Raw genomic sequence first — 21,472 nt, forward strand, 5'->3', positions numbered from 1 at the left:
AAGAAACCTATATGCGGGTCAAGAAGCAACAGTGAGAACTGGACACGGAATCACTGATTGGTTCAAAATTGAGAAAGAGTTTGGCAAGGCTTTATACTGTCGCCCTGCCTATTTAACTTATATGCAGAGCACATCATGAGAAAGGTCTAGATGAATCACAAGTTGGAATTAAGATTGCCGGAAGAAATATCAACAACCTCAGATATGCAGATGATACCACTCTATTGGCAGAAAGTGAAGAGGAACTACAGAGTCTTCTGATGCAGGTGAAGGAGTAGAGTGCAAAAGTTGGCTTGAAACTCAACATTAAGAAAACTAAGATCATGGCTCCTGACCCTCTGAATTCCTGACAAATAGATGAGGAAGAAATGGAGGTGGTGACAGATTTTATTTTCCTGGACTCCAAGATCACCGCACATGAGGACTACACCCAAGAAATTAAAAGACACTTGCTCCTGGGGAGGAAAGCTATGGCAAAGTTAGACAACATACTAAAAAGCAGAGACATCACCCTGCCAACAAAAGTGCATATAATCAAGGCTATGATTTTCCCAGTTGTAATGTATGGTTGTAAATGTTGGACCATAAGGAAGGCTGAGCATCAAAGAATGTAGGCCTTTGAACTATGGTGCTGGAGAAGACTCCTGCTGAACTCTTGAACTCTTGACTCCTCTTGAACTGCAAGGCGATTAAACCAGTCAATCCTAGAGGAGATCAACCCTGATTGCTTTTTAGAAGGTCAGATCCTGAAGATGAAACTGAAATACTTTGGCCACTGAATGAGAAGGAAGGATTCACTGGAGAAGAGCCTAATGCTGGGAACAATTGAGGGCAAAAGAAGAAAGGGACGACAGAGAAGGAGGTGGCTGGATGGAGTTACTGAAGCAGTCGGCGTGAGCTTAAATGGTCTCCAGGGGATGGTAGAGGACAGGAAGGCCTGGAGGAAAGTTGTCCATGAGGTTGCAATGGGTCAGATATGACTTTGCGACTAACAACAACATGGCGTAGTAGTAATCAATCATCTATGGTACATATTCTAATTTCAAAATAGTTGTACTTATGCTCTAAATCCAAAATCTTCTGTTTCATTTCCTTGTCAAATAATACTAATGGGAAAAATTTTATTTAAGGATTATTGCTCCGAAAAGCACTGCACAAATGTTAATTACATCTATTATTTAAAATATTGGGGAACAGGAAAGAAAAGAGAAAAAAACATTGAGTGTCCATTTGCCCCATATTTATTATTGTATTACATGTGATTCATTGTATTTATGCATTAATTTATTTATTCACTAGATGAACATAATTAATTAATCAATTGTGTAGAAATATAAAGAAGACAGACATAAAAATATTTAAAATATTAGATTCAACTTGCCACATGTTTTTTTACATTCTCATACTTTGAATTAGATTATATTTAATTATGTATAGTATATTTTCAGGCTATGGATTAAAATAATCAGAACATTTGGTTATTGCCACAAATATCCACTTGATCTTGCCCATTGCAGACAGACTTCTCATAGCAGACTTCTGGGAATAAACATCATATCAATGTCAGATCAACTGTTTTCAATCTAAAAGGTTAAGCAGCATTCTCAAGTGTTTAATGACTGTTAATCAACAAATCAATGTACCCATGGAAGCTGGCAGCCTGCCTTGCCAAAATATAATATACTTTTTAAAAATGTTATAACTGAAGCTTTAAGAACAAATAGCTATTTGGTTTTGGGATTTCTGTGCAAGAGTACCATCTGCTGGTCAAGAGCCTGGATGTTCAGAAAACACCTTTTTTCCCCCCCAATACATAACATGCTTACTTTGCATAATAATAATTTGTAGCTGAAGCCCATTGGAATGGATTATTGCAACATGCTGCTCCATAAACAATAGTACACAAACCTCGCTGGTGGTATCCACACAACGTATTTGTCCAAATTTCAAGAGGCTCATGAGCTGAGAAATGATACCTCTTCAAAGAAAAACCAGAAAGTCCAGTTGCCTCTTGAAAAGGCATCTTTGAACAACCATGACCTGGATGACTGAATATCTCTATAGGTATTTGTCCAATTTGGTTTAAAGTATTGTGAACTCACTCAGTGGGCATGTAATCCCAGTTTTCCCCCAAATCTTCCCCTTATCTTCTTTTCATGAACCTCCTAACTAGCCACCACTTTCTTTCCAATTATGAGAAAACTGGTTTTCCCAACCCCCCACCCCCCGATCTGAAGAAGTCCAAAGGTTCTTGTGCACAATCTACAACCAAATCAGTGGTGGGTTTCAATTTTTTTTACTACTGGTTCTGAGGCTGTGGTTTGGTGGGCGTGGCTTGGTGGGCATGGCAGGGGAAAGATATTGTAAAATCTCCATTTCTACCCCAATCCAGGGGAAGGTTACTGCAAAATCCCCATTTCCTCCCAATCAGCTGGGACTCGGGAGGCAGAGAATAGATGGCCAGTCAGAATTTTTACTACCATTTCTCTAAACTACTCAAAATTTCTGCTACCGGTTCTCTAGAACTGGTCAGAACCTGCTGAAACACACCTCTGATCCAAATGTAGACAAGTGATAGTGAACATCTGAGATATAAAAAGACACGAAATCTGTCTTGTGAGACAGATTTTTTGCTCAAAGTGGAAAACAAAATCTTGTCTGGATCTCAGATGGTCCCAAAGCCTAACTTATTTATTTATTTATTTATTATTATTTATTTATTCAATTTATATGCCGCCCCTCTCCGAAGACCCAGGGCGGCTCACAATACACTCAAAAAATCACTATAAAAACACTTAAAAATTAAAAACATTAAAAACATTAAAATCCATTCACACCATTCATGGCCGGATTTCGTCAGATTGCAAAGCGAGATCAACGGCCCCAGGCCTGCCGGAAAAGCCAGGTCTTCACTGCTTTTCAGAAGGCCAATAGGGTGGGGATGGTCCAGACCTCATTAGGTAACCGGTTCCAGAGAGCTGGGGCAGCCACAGAGAAGACCCTCCCCCGCGGGCCCGCCAGCCGGCATTGTTTAGCTGACGGGACCCGGAGGAGACCGACTTACTTAATCCAAAGCATAGGCTTTGACAAAAAAAAAAAAAAAGTTACTAATACATGGTAACTCATATTTAACTCACATTTAACTGAATTTAATTAATTGAACTGAATTTTAACCTCTCTATATTTAATCACACTAAATTAGGTTTTCCCTTTCATCTCAACCAAGCCTTTCTTGCAGCCCCGAGTGCTTTTTATGTGCAGTCATCCTGACATTCCACTCTCAGGCCAAACAGAGCCTCTGGCTAGAAAAGAACTTCACACTTCAGAGTTTAAAAGAAGATTGCTGCTACAGGAATTCATTGCCAATCAGGGACAGGCAGCAAGAAAAATATTATTGTAAATTAAAATCCCCCAAAGCACAAGATACCTCTTTTCTTTTCTTTTTTTTTATTTCAATAGTTGATTGCTTCCACCAGAATACTCTATACAGCAGGTGTGCAACATAATAAGGACTCCTAGCTAACTTCAAAGGTGTCTCAACAGAGAGGAAACAAAGCAGGGAGCGAGAGTGTAAGAGAAAAACAAGGGAAAGGAAGTTCATGGGGTGGGCAGAAAAGGCTGGATGAATAAAACAAAGGGTAGTGCAGCTTATGTTTTGTGTCCTGTAAGTGTGGTTTCCTAAGGTTCATATTTCTGCCAGAGCAACTTATGGAAGGGCAGTGTGTTAGATTTGGAGCAAGGAATTAGGGTGGTAGATGCATCTAGAATGCATAGATGTGCACAATACAAAAATAAGAATTTCTGAACACTTGCATCTGTCCACCAATGTTCATGGTGGGATGCACATATTAAGTTGGCTAGTTCAGTACAACACATCTCTTTAACTGAGATTAATACACAATGGGTTTGTACTCAATAGTCCATGTTCATACCCCGTTTGATGAAAACAATTTAAGGATGACAGAGTGGTGGTAGGATAGCATTCAATTCATATTTGGACCAAGGTATTTTGCTAATTCAAATGTAATATAGATAGATAGATAGATAGATAGATAGATAGATAGATAGAGAGATAGAGAGATAGAGAGATAGAGATAGAGATAGAGATAAATAGATGTAGATGTTTGTTTTCGTAAATTTTCACGGGTAGAGGTATGCAAGTTTTGGTGTATTCGGGTCTTTTCCCATGTAAGATTGAGAGTATCTTGGCGATGTTTCGACCAGGTCCCACTCGTCATCTTCAGGCTGGTGTCTTCGGTGTCATGCTTGTGCTTTCCTCGCACAAGCACGAAGCCAAAGACACCAGCCTGAAGATGACGAGTGGGACCTCGTCGAAACGTCGCCAAGATACTCTCAATCTTACACGGGAAAAGACCCGAATACACCAAAACATAGATATATAGATATAGATATGATATAGATATAGATATAGATGATGATATAGATATAGATATAGATATAGATATAGATAGATATAGATATAGATATAGATATAGATATAGATATAGATATAGATATAATTAGCAAGATGTGCATTTTTCACTTATGCATCTTGACTCTCACCAGAGGTTTCTCCAAGCTTGACACTTTCATACATATTTCCATTCTAGGGCAGGACACAAAGAGAGTCTGATGCAATTGATGACCATTAAGTATTGGTCCAGGATTGTGACCACAATATTTTTGCGTAGAGATGCTTGAGAGGGAAAATCATCCAGCCAATGTACTTGCCTGTGTTCAAAGACAGGTTGCCAGATTGGGAAAATGAAGCCATTCTTCTTGAAGTTACTGCTGCAGCACTTCAGTGATCAAACATCAATAAGCAAATGGCAAGTGAAAAGTTCATGACTTTTATGAGAAAAATGACACAACACACTCTTCCCACTTGGTCACGGCGAAGAAGCCAGGTTCAAAGTAGGCAGCTCAAGAAATTATGAAAAAGATGTCAGCAAACAAAAATATGAAAAGGCAGCAACACAAACATCTTATATGAACCTTTTGGATGCCTTCTTAACATCAGTATTGTCATTAAAAAAGTCTGAACTCCAAGCCAGGCAGAAGCAATGGGAGTTGGGCAGCATTCAGGTTTGACATAAATAAATACATTGACCCTCGGGTTATGATTGCTTCTTGACCAACCATTCAAAGATACGATAGTGCAGAACAAGTGGGACATAAATAGAAGTTCCACCCATTGCAGCACCCCCAGTCACATGATTGGTGTTTAGCTCCCAATTAACATGAGCTCTGGTCATGTGATCATGATTTCCCACATTCTCTGCTAGTGTTCCACAAGCAAAGTCAATGGGGAAGTCAGAAGCCACTTCCACTCCTGCTGTTTTTCATCCACCCTTGCTCCATAGAACCACTCGCATCATGAACACCTGTTCATACTCCAGAGAACCTGTGCACCCACCCATGCTCCAGAGTATCTGTTCATAGCAGCTTCCCATCCACTCATACTTCTCAAGTTGCAGCTTTCAGCTTGCCTGGGACTCTTGCCTCTTCCTACTTTACAGCCCAAAAAGTCCTGGGGTAACAACTACCAGGACTGTGGAATTGCTAAGCTATGCAGAGAGCTGACATTGCACTTCATACAGCATTATTTAGCAAAAGAAATGCTTACCATTGTAACTCAAGAACTATCTGTAGTGTTTCCACTAATAAAAACCATCTTTAAAATATTTTTTTAAAACATTTGCAGTGTTTCTGCCATACATTAAAAAAAAACCCTCTGAAAACCATCAGGAAATGTGTATATATACCTTGCAAAGGCCTTGTGTCTACCAACCAACCAAAACTTAGGACGATGCTGTGAGTGGGCGTATCTTGGCATATTTGTATAGCTTCACACTTAAATAATCCAAATTGTTGATGATTTTAGTGTTTAGTAACAAGAATCTGTCATTCAATATAGTATCATATCACTAGAATTAGTTGTCTCTGCTAAATCTAACAGTGTTATTGACATTTTGAGCTTGACAGAAGAGGCATTTCTTTTTCAAATAAAAGACACTGGAGTGGGAGTAGGTTTTTCTGCTGCATAAAATTTCTAAAAACCAATTCCAATGAGACTGAATGGATTGCAACGTATCATGGAACACTACTAGATCATAAGCATGCTTAATATGTCAATAATAAAAATAATCAAGTATACACTACAAAGCATAATGACCTAACTGGAAAGAAAATTGTTCAATACAAATTTTAAAAGAGCTATACTTCTTTTGAATCTTGCCCATCTGTAGGCTTATTTTTTTAAATTGGCTGATCTGATTCATTCTGCCAGGGGACTGATGGACTGGTCTCTTTGTTTCTTGTCCTATAAGAAGTATTAAGAAACAAAGGTTCAAGATGGGTAGTTTTGCATTCTGCTATTTGTTGGGCTGCTTTGGAGATTAATTAATCAGCCTGCAATGCTTTCACTACAGTAAGTAGCTAAAATGGTTCCACTTACATATAAAGTTCTGTATAGCTTGAGACCCAGATCTTTGATGGATCTCCTCATCTCTCATGCATCTGTCCAACAATTATGACAGAAGTGAGATGCCCAATCTGAAACTGCTACATTGCCAAAAATTTGCTATGTACAGCCCAAGAGAGAGAGCATTCTCAATATAGAGCTTTGGCTATAAAATTCTCTCTTTGCTCAGGGATGGAAGTTTATTAGATTTCAACCTCTACCTGTTTGCCCAATGTTTTGTCTGAATCCCTACAATGATTTTGCTCAGTGTATCGCTGCAGCTGCTATTACTTTCTATTGTATAGATTTACCTATTCTTATTTTGCATGCTTTCCTTGGTTAGTTTTCCCAATATTGGAAAATCTCAATATGCGGTTAGTACAACCCAGTATCAGATTACTTCTGAGAAAAAATGGAGTGGTTTTTTGTCTCTTTTTTCTAATACGTAAACAAGGTGCACAACAATTGAGATGATGGTAAGTTTACTCATTTTGTTAATCTGAAAATATGTATGACTTTTGATATTTATATCCCCAGTGTCTGAGAAATGTGGGAGAAGCGAATGGATGGATTTTGTGTGAAAGAGAATAGAGGCAATAGACATGATTTGTAACAAGAACAGCTACTTTTCATCTGCATTATCATCTGTATAAAATAATTAGTGAATTATTTTTGTGCCAGAAACATTCATACGTCCACAATTCTGGTTTGCCAAAAAGTTTTCCATTGTTTCTGTAGTAGATATTATTTTACTCATGATTGAAGAAGTGTCATGCAATGAATGGCAACAGAGAAGTGATGCAGGCTCAATACTTGGCCATTCATATTTTGACAAGAATTGCCAACAGTGGAGTGATGGAGATTTCCAGTTGCCCAAGGATTGAATCCCGTGGCAATCTACTCTTCAGTATCCAGATTCATGAATGCAGGGGAATTTTTAAAAACTGCAGAGCAGAGCTGGTTTAGTGTCATACAATACAAATGAAAGTCTTGTAATTCCAGCCCTGGCATTTGATTGCATCATGAGCATTTAGATTACCAAAATCAAATACAGATAGCCCTTATTTGATTGACCATTCATTCAAGAACTGTTTTGAGTTATTGTTGCTCTGAACAAGTCCTTGTAGTTGCAGCCATCGTAGCATTTTTGTGGTCACACGATGGTAATACAATTGCTCGGAAATCAGTTCACATGTTTGACATTGCAGCATCCCGTGATCATGTGATTGCCATTTGTGACTTTTACTGCCAACTACCAACAAGCAAAGTCAATGGGGAAGTTGGCAGGAGGTTGCAAATGGCACTCATAGACTGCAGAATGCCACAACCCTAACAACCGGGACTGCAACAACTGCTGCATTAAGTAGGTGTGGTCACATGGTATCACACTTCACAATCTCTTCATTTGGTGATGAAGCTGCCAATCCCAATTACCATTGTTAAGCAAGGACTACCTATTAATGAAATCCACTTACATCAGTGGAAGAGGTCATTCAGAAATATCAGGCACATACACCAGCTAGTCAAGGGAGTCTAGCACAATGTTTTTTAAAAAAATATTTTTAAAAAAAGTTTTAGTTTTTTTTAATTTCTCATTTACTGTATAGACCAGCATGAAAGGTGGGGCATAAACATTTTTTAAAATATTAAAACAAAAATGACACAAAATTAAAAAAACATAAAAGGTATACTTAATACATATATAAAGGTTGTGAAAATTAGATAAATGCAAAAAAGCATGAAAGTTAATAAATCTATCACAATACAAAATGTTCTTAACTAACAATTTAAATACTCATTATGGCTAGTTTGAGACATTGCACAGACTTTAAGCACTGCTGTGTAGAATCTGGCAACATGTTGTGGCAGGATTGGTGTCTGCAAACAGCAGAGAAATATAAAATTGTCCTGCGCATCCTATTTCTACAACAATGGTGAAAGGAGACTGGCGCCAATGTAACACAGACACTGGGAAAGCACATGTTCTGTTGTGTTTATGTGTCCAATCATATGGGGATTGTCTCTCTGGGTAAGGGTTTTTTTTATTTTATTTTCTAGAAATAACGCCTGAGAGTTAGGAAACTGAGGTTGTAATACTGGATATATGACTTGAAAGTTGATGCCTAAGATTCAATTCCTGGTCAGCCCTAGAACATGAGGAGACTTCTTAGTATTTCTTCCTCAAATGTCTGTTTTAATGTTTGGCTGAATACAGCAGTTCAAGATTTTTAAGACTGATGTTAACAAATATTCTATCAAGCAACAGATCAAGCAAGAGTCCTCTCTTCTTGGGAGGATGTGCTACAATTACATTTCACTGTAAGAGAAGCAGTACAACTACTGATAAATAGAACAATGCTTGTGTTCAATCTGAAAAGTCATTTTATTAAAAGGAAATTAAAAGGAATTGGTTTTTAATCTTAGGATGTGATTTAAAATGTAGAAGAGTGTTGCTTAATTTTTTTTGTTGATATGTCCTGGAAAGCATCTCTTCAGAATTGCATCCTCTCCTGCTGTATCTGGAAGGAAAATACATTGTATGTATGCACTGTATATTGCATGTATGTATTTGATTTGACACTCTCATTTTATGGCAGGAATTGATGATTTTCCTCTAATATTCCTGCTTTAATCCATATATTTTTGCTGTTGTATTTATGAAGGGAAGGAAGAAGGGTATATCCCGAATCATAAAGGAGTCACAGAAATGTAATAAACACAACATCAGCAACCAAACAAACAAAAGGTGCAAATAAACATGGTACAAAATATGTTTCATGGCATAAATATCTGATAAATCTGTTTGGAGGTAGGCCCTATTGGGCTAGGCTTACTCAAAGATTCGTGGGTACTTTTCCCAAGAGTAGGAAAACCATGTTAGTTGCAGGTATATTGAGTGAATTTGTTAGATGCTGACAGTTCCCTGTTAGATTTAGAAAAGAAATTCAAAAGTTCAGAGGAGTTAATAATTCATACATATATACAACTTTTACTGTATCAAACAACAAACCGTTCTCCAAATTAGCAATATACCCATCTCCAATGAATGGCTTTACTTAGTTAGTTGACTGGTAGTTAATTAGTTAATATGCTATCTGACTCCCATTAACTCTAGTCATAAAAAAAAATATTAAGGGGAAAACCAAAAATAGACAAAATTAAAAGAATAAAAGACAGCAAGAATGACAAAAACCAGTTGGGAAGTAAAAGAACCAAAGCCGCAGAGTCCAAAGGGGATTTTGCCCATCTTGTCAAAAGCCTGGGCAAAGAGCCAGGTGTTCAAGCCCTTCAAAATACCACCAGAGTGGGGGCTATTCAGACCTTGGGTGGGTTATGATGACCACATTACAGAGGGCATACTAATGGTAGCACTAGAAAGCCACAATTTCTCCTTTGTCAGGGTTTCCATTTTATCTTCACATGTCTGTTGAACTTGCAGGCACAGAATGGCAGTTGCAAGTGTTCTCTTTTCCAGTTCCTTCCTTAACAAGCTTTCTTTGTTGTCTCTCTGAAATAGACCCTTAAGGGTTTTACATCTTAATTAGTCATGTAAAATACATTCCAACAATATCAAACTGGCTTTCCTTGTGCTGTGAATTTGGACTCTTGGGTGTAAAGGAAGCCTTTACTGGACTTAAGAAAATTGTTCATCCACTGGATGGGAAAAATAAGATTTTTGCTCAGTTTTGCATACTGCATTTAATAAGACTTTCCCACCGGATACAGGTACCTTTTGAAGACATGGCAACAAGACCATATTTAAACAAAGGGATAAGCTCCCTTTGATCATTTTTTAAAAATTCAGATCAATTAAAAATTCTTGGATAAAACAGATCTTGGAGGACTTCTGGAAAGACAAGTCCAATAGAACTAATTCCCAATCCCAATTTTTGCAGTCATCAAACTAATGCTAGTAATCAATAGAGTTGCTAGAGAATTAAGTTCCTCAACAATCTTGAGCACACTGAGGAGAACAAAGTAGAATCTGTGACTTAAATTTTTATAAATTAATATCTATAGAGGAAGGAGCATTAAGTATGTCTGCGGTCTTTAGTTATGTAATACAGTTGGGATAAAAATCTAATAAACAAAATAAAACTATTAAGAATTGTAATTACAACAAGAAACCTAAAACAAACTGAAAAAACTAAAACCATAGAAAGAAAAAAGCAGAAGGTGCAGAAAAGGGAAAAATACAGAAATAGAAAAATAAAAATATAATAAATAGAAAGAAAATATAAAAGAAATGACTTTGCACTTTCATCACAAGTATAAATAATTAATCCCTTCCAATAATGTTGTAGAATTTGATATCTCTTCATTTTTCCTTTATCCCTTCTCACAAAATTCTTCAAAACTTTTAACAAGGCTGTTTTGTAAAATCAATATAGAAAAATTATTCAGATCATTTTCTTGGTTGGTTGGTTTGTATATTCTTTTTTTAATCATTAAAACATCAGCCAGTTTCTTTTGTGTGTCCAGTGCAACATCTTTTTCTATGTCAGCCTGTCATTTTCAAATCTAGCTTCAATTCAGTCTCAATCAGATAGAGGTAGAACTTTTTTAAAAAAAATCAATTTATTTATATGCACACATGCATAATTTAAGGTGCCAAACCTACCAATACTTCTTTCTCCCATTTACTCTACCTCAACCCTGTGAGGTGAAAGAGGGTGAGTGGCCTAGTCAGCTTTTATGCCTACAATGGGACTAGAACTCATAGTCTTCTGGTTTCTAGCCCAATACCTTAATCACTACACCAAACGTGTTCCTTTTATTTATTTTATTTATCATTTATAGATACAGACACTTTTAAAATTAATTTCTGGGTCTATTGTTCAAAAATATTCTTTAGTATGTCTGATGTTTAAATAGTTTGCTTTATTCTCTAATTGGAAATTGGATTGGGGGGGTCTTTTCCTTTAATTGTAACCTTTCGTATAGTCACCTCTAGTGTCCAATTTTTAAAGTCTTATCTTAATTTTTTTTACTTTTTAATTCCGAACACAAGCATTTTTCCACAGGAAGGATGCTTTACAATTCCAAAATCTTACTTCAAACACATAATCCAATTGTAACTTTCTAAAATCAAAGTTTTAATCACCCTTTTGCCATTTATTTTCCCAAAAAAACTTTTTAAAAATGTTCTTAAACTAGTAATTAAAACCTATTTTACCTTGGAGTCCTAGTGGATGATCACTTGAATATGAGTCAGCAGTGTGCAGCAGCAGCCAAAAAAGCTAATACAATCCTGAGTTGTATAAATAGAGGCATAGAATTGAGATCACGTGAAATATTAGTACAGCTTTATAAAACCCTAGTAAAGCCACACCTGGAATAGTGCAACCAATTTTGGTCACCATACTACAAAAAAGATGTTGAGACTTTGGAAAAAGTTCAGAGAAGAGCAACTAAGATGATCAAAGGCCTGGAGACTAAAACATGTGAAGAATGGCTGCAGGTTTTGGGTTTGGCTAGTCTAAAGAAAAGAAGAATTAGGGGTGACATGATACAGTATTCCAGTATTTGAAGGGGGAAGAGGGAGATCAAATTATTCTCCAAATCACCAGAGGGCAGGACAAGAAACAATGGTTGGAAACTGATCAAAGAGAGAAGCAACGTGGAATTAAGGAGAAACTTCCTAACAGTGAGGACAATTAACAAGTGGAACAGCTTGCCTTCAGAAATCGTTGGTGCTCCATCACTGGAGGTTTTTAACAAGAGACGAGACAGCCACTTATCTGAAAGAGTATAGGTTGTCCTGCTTAGAAGACCTCCAAGGTCCCTTCCAGCTCTATTCTATTCTAAGAATTGGAAAAAAAGCTTACCTAATCTGTCCTTCCAAAGTTTCCTAATAGCTAAAAAACACTAATAACTAAAAGCTTAACAAGAATTTCCAAAAGTGATCGGAAAGGAGTATATAAACTCAGTAATCTTTCAAAGCTACTGGCCACAGTTTAAGCAGGATGACTATTTCCTTGTCTCCCACAGCTCTAAATTGATCAGAGACCACTGTTTCATGGACTCCCCACAAGGAGCAACTGTTTGGAGTACTTGTGGACAATCTCAAGTTCTATCATTGTCTGAAGAAGAATTACAAAGCATCGGTCTGCTTCCCAGCTCTTCATTCCATCATGTCATTAGCTCTGCTTTTTATAGAGACGTCTTCAGTCTACCATTTCTTCCTTCAAAATCAGAATGCTCCCTTTATCTTGTTATAATCTTGTTTTGGGAGATTGAAGAACTGGTAAAAACTAGCCAGAAGGAATATGACACCACAATCTGCAGTTATGAACTGAGTTCAAAATGCAGATTTCAGTAGTTTCAAGTTGTACATCATACAGAAGAGCGGTGGCAAAGTGGTTAAAATACAATATTGTAGGCTAACTCCGCCAATTGCCAGCAGTTCGATCCTTACCGGTTGAAGTTTAACTTAGCCTTCCATCCTTCCAAGGTTGGTAAAATGAGGATCCAGATTATTGGGGAAAATATGCTGACTCTGTAAACCACTTAGAGAGGGCTATAAAGCACTGTGAAGCAATATACAAGTCTAAGTGCTATTGCTATTGCTATGTTCTCTATTGTTGAATTCTTTATAGAACTTACAATACCTTAAAATTCTAAATACTGACGTTGTGACAACTAAAAAGGTACCAAATTCCTGTTGGTATTATCAGACAGAGCTGGTACCATCTGCCCAAGAGGCATCTACATAACATAAAAATTGTACTCTCGTTGCTCGCAAGTAATATTTACACCTTGATACATCTTGTTGGCAACAAATGGAGCAATTACCTCATGCGGGTAACAAGAGTAAAGCATTTACTGCACTTTCAAATGGAGGAGTTAGAATTTTTGATGCTGACATGAAAAACATATTTACATATGAATTATAAGGAAAGTGTATAAAATTGATTTCAGGTGTCGTGGTTCAGCATGGTGTTACATGAAATTTCCTTCCTGCTGGAACTCTTAACTAACCATTAGCTGGGTCCTTACCTTTTGACATGCTCTTGCATATCAAATCTGGATTTTATATTTCACTTTTATGTTTTCTATGTTGTTTTATATTGCTTAAGAGTAGGGATGTTGAATTTTGATTCTACCACATTTATAACCGTGGCATTGTGACCCATGGTTCCAAGCATATTGAGAGAGATGGAAGAAGAGATCAGGACAGATTTTGCTTTGAAGTCAGGAAAAGGGGAACCTAGTTTAGGTAAGAAGATAGGATAGATTCTTATTCCTTTCCTAATGTGGGATAGGCTTGTCTGTCTGATTGTCTGTTTCTCTATTAAATTTATATGGCTGCTCATCTCATAAAAAGTTACTCTGGACAGCATACCATAAAACGTATTATCAAACTCTACTAAAAGAAATCAGAATATTGCTGATTTGGGGATGATACATTTAATTTAAGTTTTAAAGACAACTTGCAAGCTGCAGTTACTGCAGAAAACTAGCTTGTTCTTGGAACAGAATCTAAACAATACTGACTTTGGAGAAACATCAATGATTCCCAGGGTAGGTTTAAGGCATTGATGATGAGCTTGAGACCTTGATATTTGAGGCAGTTCTTTTCCAATTATACACTTCTCCAGATGACAATTGTCCATTATATGAGACAGAACCTTCTTAGCTATGGAATCTCAGCATGAAATACCTCTCACAGTGGTGGGATTCAATTTTTTTTACTACTGGTTCTGTGGGCGTGGCTTGGTGGGCATGGCATGGCTAGGTGGGCGTGGCGTGGCTTGGCGGGCATGGCTTGGTGGGTGTGGCAGGGGAAGGATACTGTAAAATCTCCATTCCCTCCCCACTCCAGGGGAATGTTACTGCAAAATCCCCATTTCCTCCTGATCAGCTGGGACTCGGGAGGCAGAGAATAGATGGGGCCAGGGCCAGTCAGAGGTGGTATTTATCGGTTCTCTGAACTACTCAAAATTTCCGCTACCAGTTCTCCAGAACTGGTCAGTACCTGCTGAATACCATGTCTGCCTCTACAAGTAGGCCTGTGCTACTGCTGATATTTTGAAGGGCAATAAACGAAGACGTATTAACTCAAATTTGCAAATTTATTGATTATGGTTTGTTTCACGTTTCTTCATTTACTAGCGGTATTTCTATATTTGATAATGTTTGCAACTGAATTGTCATAAGATTTATGGTTTCATGTTTAATTTGTTTGCATTAATTGCATTCTACCTGAAATTTGTTGGCATCAGGCAAGGTAGATATATTTAAATAAGAAAATAAATAATTGGCAAATAAATGGTAGGCAGCCAGTTTAGGGGAGAGACTGATAATGATAATTTACCTGCTCTCTCAACAATATTTTAATTCAGGGGAAAGTATGTTTTTCTTTTAAATGAACACGAGGTGTTTATTTAAGCAAAACATTCATCATTTTAAAACAGTGGGAGTTAATGATGTCCTAAAAAAGACACAACTTATCTTTTTCCCAATGTTTCTTCTGTGCATTTCTAATCTGATATATAATACATATATCTTTATGTATAGCTATATCCATATGCCTCTGACTTGGTGCTGACTCCTGGTGCTACCTGGACTAGTTCTCTTACATATGTAAGAATAAATGCAGCTGTTTATATTCTGAACGAAAGAATGGGTTGCATGGATGGAGTGCCATCTAATGGCCACTTGCTGATGGTTGCATAAATGAAAAAGGATTTTTGTGAGGAACTAGATGAGAGGCACATTAGTTTCTTTGCATGTCTTAGAAATTGCCACAAGCATTTTAAAATAAATTTAATTTCTCATCTATTTTTACATGACAACTGTTTAGCCATCTGGACAAACAGTACACTGAATAATATAGTATTATTTTTTTGGCTTTTGTTATTTTAAAACTGTGTCTGTAAACAGTTTTATTAGACTTCCTCAAATAAAACGTAAGTTAAACATCTACGCTAAGTGCTACAGAATTTTGAAAGCTTAATTAAAATTGCTTTTGTAAAGATTGAGCTTTTTTTGGCTGCCGTAATGAAATTCTCTGGACAAAAGTGTTTCTAACCAGGGTTCTTACACCACCATAGTTTCTTTAAAATGAATTAGCATTGAGATCTTACATTAGTTCCTTTAATGACATCACCATTGTTGTCATAGTTATGCATAGAGATGCAGATAGTCCTCGACTTACAACAGTTCATTTACTGACAATTTAAACTTACAACTGCACAGAAAAAAGTGACTTATGACTGTTTTCACACGTACAACCATTGCAGCATCCCTGTAGTCACATGATCAAAATTCAGCCGCTTGGCAACTGACTCATATTTAGGACAGTTGCAGAGTCCCAGGGTCATGTGATCAGTTTTTGCGATCTTCTGATAAGCAAAGTCAATGGCTTTGAGCCCCTGGCTCAATTTTATTCTAAAGTATGCCTCAACCTTTGGGAACACCATGGAAGAAACTGCTGCAGACTTCTGAGGCAGTCAGAGAAAATTGTCCCTGCTTCTAGCATGTTCATTTCTACTACCTGAAGGTTTCAATCTATAATTCATTCGGTTTCTCAGATTTGAACACAAAATTTTATTGCCTGTTTCCTTGACTGCCTTGCTATTTGTCACTATGACAACTTCTGAAAATGATTGGTATCAGTTACATGGGTTTGTGATCCAATATATAAGAGGAAATAGTTGGAAATGAAGAGCAATTGTCCTGCCTCTACAGTATTTTGCTGGATGAATGGGCAGCGGTACCATTTATGATGAGATTCATAGTTTTGTCAATGACATATAATAGTGTAACTTAACTTTGTCCTACTGGAATGAACAGTTGACAAACTGATTCAATGAAAAGGGGGGAGGGAAAGGTCTTTATTGCTGTTTCCTTATGTAGTAACCCATAGTATCCGTACAATACTGTATTGTACAATACAGCATAAGAATTGCTTAGGTCAATTTACAGTATATAGAGTAGCATACTATACAAACAATATAGGAATTGCGTGGATGAATCATTCTACTGTGATGGAATCATTTTCAAGATAAAATGAAGTCTTACATTTGTGTTTGTGTTATATTGAAAATGCATGCTACCCAGTGGTGGGATTCAAATTTTTTTACTACCAGTTCTGTGGGTGTGGCTTGGTGGGCGTGGCATGGCTTGGTGGGCGTGGCTTCATTCCCACCCCACTCCATTCCCACCCCACTCCAGGGGAAGGATACTGTAAAATCTCCATTCTCTCCCGATCAGCTGGGACTCGGGAGACAGAGAATAGCTGGGGGCAGGGCCAGTCAGAGGTGGTATTTACTGGTTCTCCAAACTACTCAAAATTTCCGCTACTGGTTCTCCAGAACTGGTCAGAACCTGCTGAAACCCACCTCTGATGCTACCTCTCTTTCCTTGAATACTACTATTATAAAAAAAGAAAGCACATGTCTTTAGTCAGATTAAATGCAAAACAAAGACATTTGTGTATATGATAATTTGGAATCCACTTTATAGCAATGTTGTTCCCATGAATAGAATATTCTACATTTTTCCATTCACTTTCCTAACTGGTGTTCTGTTTTCACCCTCCACCACACAGCATCCTCATTCAGCTGTTCAGTATACAGGGAGTCCTTAACTTACAACCATTCATTTGCTGACTGCTAAAAATTACAAGGTACTGTAAAAAGTTTCTCACATGACGGTTGAAGAATCCCCAAGGTCATGTGATCAAAATTCGGGCCCTTGGCAACTGGCATGTATTTATGACAGTTGTATTGTCCCATGATCATGTGATCACCATTTGTAACCTTTGCTTCCAACAAGCGAAGTCAATGGGGGAAGCCAGGTCTGCATAATTCACTTAAGAGCTGCAATGATCCACTTAACAACTTTGGCAAAAATGGAGCAAAACTCACTCAACAACTGCCATTAACATAAACTGCCAATTGTGGTCGCAAGTTGAGAAGTACCTGTACAGTACAGCAAAGGGTGGGAAAACTCCTTAGTTCTACAGATGTGGGATGGAGAGCAGGGTATCATAACATCTAAGCCACTAGATACCTCTTTCTTATGTACAGATAGTCCAATTTGAAGTACAGCTGATATTCTGTACTTTACAGCATATATTATTGATGTTTTTGCTCTTCTGCACTTCTTTTCATACCCTTTTCTAGTTTATCAGCAAACTGGTTAAGAAAGCAATGAGAAGGAGGCCTATAAAGGGAGCTCCATCTAGTATGGTTCAGTATTTGACGTCATTGGATGATTTTACTCAAGGCAATAAGACTAATCAATTAAAATATAACCTCCCTGTGCATCAGATCTCTGATTCTTCCAAAAGATTGAAAAATAGGGGAGGGGAGGAAAAGACAGTAATTTGATGCAGGACATTGAAAGAAAAAATCCAGGATGGGTAGCCAATAAACATGGGAACAGAATGTTAAAAAGGCTCTATTTTGAAACCAAATGTTTACTTATTTCCATTGTGTTTATCCCTTATTTATTTCTCTGTGTCTTATCTCATTATTCCTGAAGTTTAATGTAATTGTATAGTTCATTTTCCTGACCTTTATTGGGAAATGTGTAAAATAAAATCTACTGCATTGTTGTCTCTTCCAGCACGGTAAAGAGCTACATCTAAATTAATATATTGAAGATCATGTTTAGGAGGAAAGAGTTAACACTGATTCTGAACCGTGGTAGTTCAGTAGTTAGAATGCAGTATTGCAAGCTAATTCTGCCAACAGACTGTAGTTCAATCCTGACCAGCTCAAGATTGACTCAACTTTCCATCCTTCTGAGGTCAGTAAAATGAGGACTCAGATTTTTGGGGACAATAGACTGACTCTTTAAACTGCTTAGAGAGGGCTCTAAAGCACTATGAGGCGGTATATAAGTCTAAGTGCTATTGCTATTTCTGGAAGGAATAATCATGAATAGATAAGCGTGTGGGTGTATAACCTATTTCTCTTTATAAAATACAGTTAGAAGCAGATTCTCTGAAGGACTTTCTTTTTTAAAAAAAACGTTGAAAGTCTTTCTTTGTAAAATTCTTGGTTGGATTACTGACTGTCTGAGGTAAGAAAGACAAGCAGGGAATGAGAGGATATGTCTGTCTGTCATCTTGATGAATGCTGATCAGACTGTTAGCAAGGACAGTAATTAACAGGAGGGAAAGCTTGTCATTATCCTAAGGGTGAGTAATTATTTTTGACAGGTGATAATTAATGGTCTGGCAAAGTCAGCAAAAGATAATCCTTCAGTCTTGAGAAAACTGGGATGCTACTGGAAACATTTTCTATGTTCTTTTCTTAAACATCCCTTTAGGCTTTTAAGGTGCATGAAGAAATGATATTTGTATATACGTATATTTTGGAGGTTATTTCTATCAAAACTTTGTACATCTTTAATTTGTCAACTTCTTTGGGAAAAGAAAGAAGGCACTTCTTTTTCATGCTTAACAACCTCTATCGTTTGGTTGCTGCTAGTGATAGATGGGAAAAAATTGCAAAATATGTTCCTTCCACTTTACTCAGAAAACTCCTGACTGCTAAGAAATAATATGGAAAAACATAACGGATGGGAAGAGTTCACCTCTATAAGATGGGTAGCATGAGGTTTAATAAATAAATAAGAAACACAGAGATATCACCACGGCAAGCCTTTGGAGCAGGGAACCAAGTCACCACTTAGCATAATGAATGGAAGGGCCCACTGACTGCAACTCAGGCAGAGGAAGAATAGAAGCGCCCCCAAACTTGGAAATATTATTTAAGAAGATCAGAAAAACAACCTTGTTGAATTAGACTGGACTCACCCACCATTATAGCTGTGCAAGTTCACTGGAATGGCATGTATATGGCAGCTGTTTTCCTATTGTCTCCAGACACTCTTCTCCTCAGTAGGATGTTGCCCGGTGACCATGAATTTTCCCTTTTGCAAACTCTCAAGAAATAATTCTTGATACATCTATTTAATGTTTTTTTTTAAATTCTTGCTGTGAACTGTTTCCAAATCTTGCATCAGGACGTTATAATTAGGTACTCTGTGAACTAGTGTGGGAGCTTCATTGTTGGAATAATATTAAGTTTTGTTTTTGTCTTCCCTAAGCAATGATACATGGATTTTGTGTTTAAAGATCAGATTCCATCTGAGTTCCTATAACATGCTAAGCAGAAAAAACAAATTAACAAACACAACTTACTTCATTCATTCATTCATTCATTCATTCATTCATTCATTCATTCATTCACCACATTCACCCATCTCACTTAAGTGACTCTCTTGACAGAACATGTGGAAATATATCATTAATGTTTACAAGAATGTGGAGATGTATTGTATGACTGAGATATAAGTGCATGTGTGTGTATATGACTGAGACTCAGTTTGGTGTAGAGATTAAGGTACTAGATTATAAACTGAGAGAGTATTGAGTTCTAGTCCTTTATACATGAAAGTTGGATGGGTGACTTTGGGCCAGTCACTCAGCCCAATTCACCCCACAGGGAAAACAGAAAGTAGAAAGCAAGATATATTCTCCCTCAAGTTTTACTAAATAAAGATGGGATCTAACAACCATTGCCATTAAAACAATAATAATGCTAAGCCCAAATAAATTCAGCGGCCAGAGTCACATAATATGTTAAAACAAGCTCCACAAATCGAGTAGTATAATTACTCTACTGTGTTATATGAACCCTTCCTCTGAGTCAAATGGCTTTGATGAATCCCTTGTTGGACATGGCTACATATATTCACTTGAATTGAAACAGGGATATTATTTAAGAATCGTTTAATTTCAATGATGAAACTGAGATGGACCTAGCAGAAGGCTTTTTATGGATATTGACTGCAGAAGATATGACAGTAACAGCTCACCTAGAAGAATGAGTTTTTTCCTGAAAATTATTTATCACTTACGTATGGTTTATGTTATGCTTTTTAACTCTCTCTCTCACTCTCTGTCTGTTTGTCTTTCTCTTCAGGAGCTGACATAGTACAGTGGCTTATGAAGAATCTCAGTATTGAAGATCTAGGTAATATATTCATTACATTCTAAGGAAGCATTAGAAGCATTATTAAATGATGTAGATATAAAAATTTAGACTTTATTTGCAAATACAATAAAGCAGGAAATAAACTACATATAAAACGTATAGAAAAAACTTTTCTCAATATAGACCAAAATTCAGACTACATCACTATCATTGTTTTATTAAAAGTGTTATGTTTTTTTTTGCTTTGAGCAGGTAATTATGGTAGCCTATTCCACTCAGTCAGGCAGGGAAGGTATGCTGGTTAGCACCCTGAAAGCCCTCCCTTCACCTTTTAATCTTTATTAAAATTATTAAAATATTAATATTTATCCATTCATTCAACTTATATGTTGCCCATCTCATCTGGAGGCAATTCTAATAGTGTTTTAATCATCCTTGAATCTTTTTAAATTTTTATTGTTTATATCAGGGTTTCGGTTCGGACTGGATTGCCCGATCCGGTAGCGATGGTGGTGGGTGGTTCGGAGAATCGGCAGCAAAAATCCCTGCGCCCCTCCCCCCCATGCCCAGCTGAGCTGCACGATCGTCAGTGGCTTTTTTAAAAACTTTTAAAAGCATTTTTTCCACCTCTTCCAATGAAAAAATGCTTTTAAAAGTAAAAGAAAACCCTCCGCTGATCGCGCGGCTCAGCTGGGATTGTCAGAGGCTTTTCAAAGCATTTTTTTCTGCAACCTCTTGGCCGAAGAGGTAGTAAAAAAAATGCTTTGAAAAGTCTCTGACGATCCCAGCTGAGTTGCCTGATCGGCAGAGAGGTATTTTTTAAAACGCCTCTCTGACTATCCCAGCTGAGTTGCCTGATCGGCAGAGGCTTTTCAAAGTATTAGAAAAAATGCTTTGAAAAGTTAAAAAAAAAAAGTTGGTCACGCCCACCCTAGTCACATTACCCCCCACACATACCAAGCCACGCCCACAGAACCGGCAGTAACAAATTTTACATTTCACCCCTGGTTTATATACTGTTTTTATCTTTTAATATATTTTATTGCATACC

General features: G+C 37.2%; 1 protein-coding gene across 4 annotated transcripts in view; it reads left to right on the plus strand.

The window, feature by feature from the left end:
• Positions 1–21,472, plus strand: part of RGS6 (regulator of G protein signaling 6) — a 251,597-nt gene that overhangs the window by 149,007 nt on the left and 81,118 nt on the right. For all 4 annotated transcript variants that reach the window (XM_070939549.1, XM_070939559.1, XM_070939566.1 and 1 more), the window contains one exon: positions 20,410–20,460. In XM_070939549.1, the coding sequence (XP_070795650.1) occupies positions 20,410–20,460 (51 nt within the window). The remainder of the gene's footprint in view (positions 1–20,409; positions 20,461–21,472) is intronic.

This window comes from Pituophis catenifer, unplaced genomic scaffold (genome assembly GCF_029215685.1).
Source record: "Pituophis catenifer annectens isolate HBS135680 unplaced genomic scaffold, rPitCat1.0.hap2 SCAF_1, whole genome shotgun sequence".
NCBI lineage: Eukaryota > Metazoa > Chordata > Lepidosauria > Squamata > Colubridae > Pituophis > Pituophis catenifer.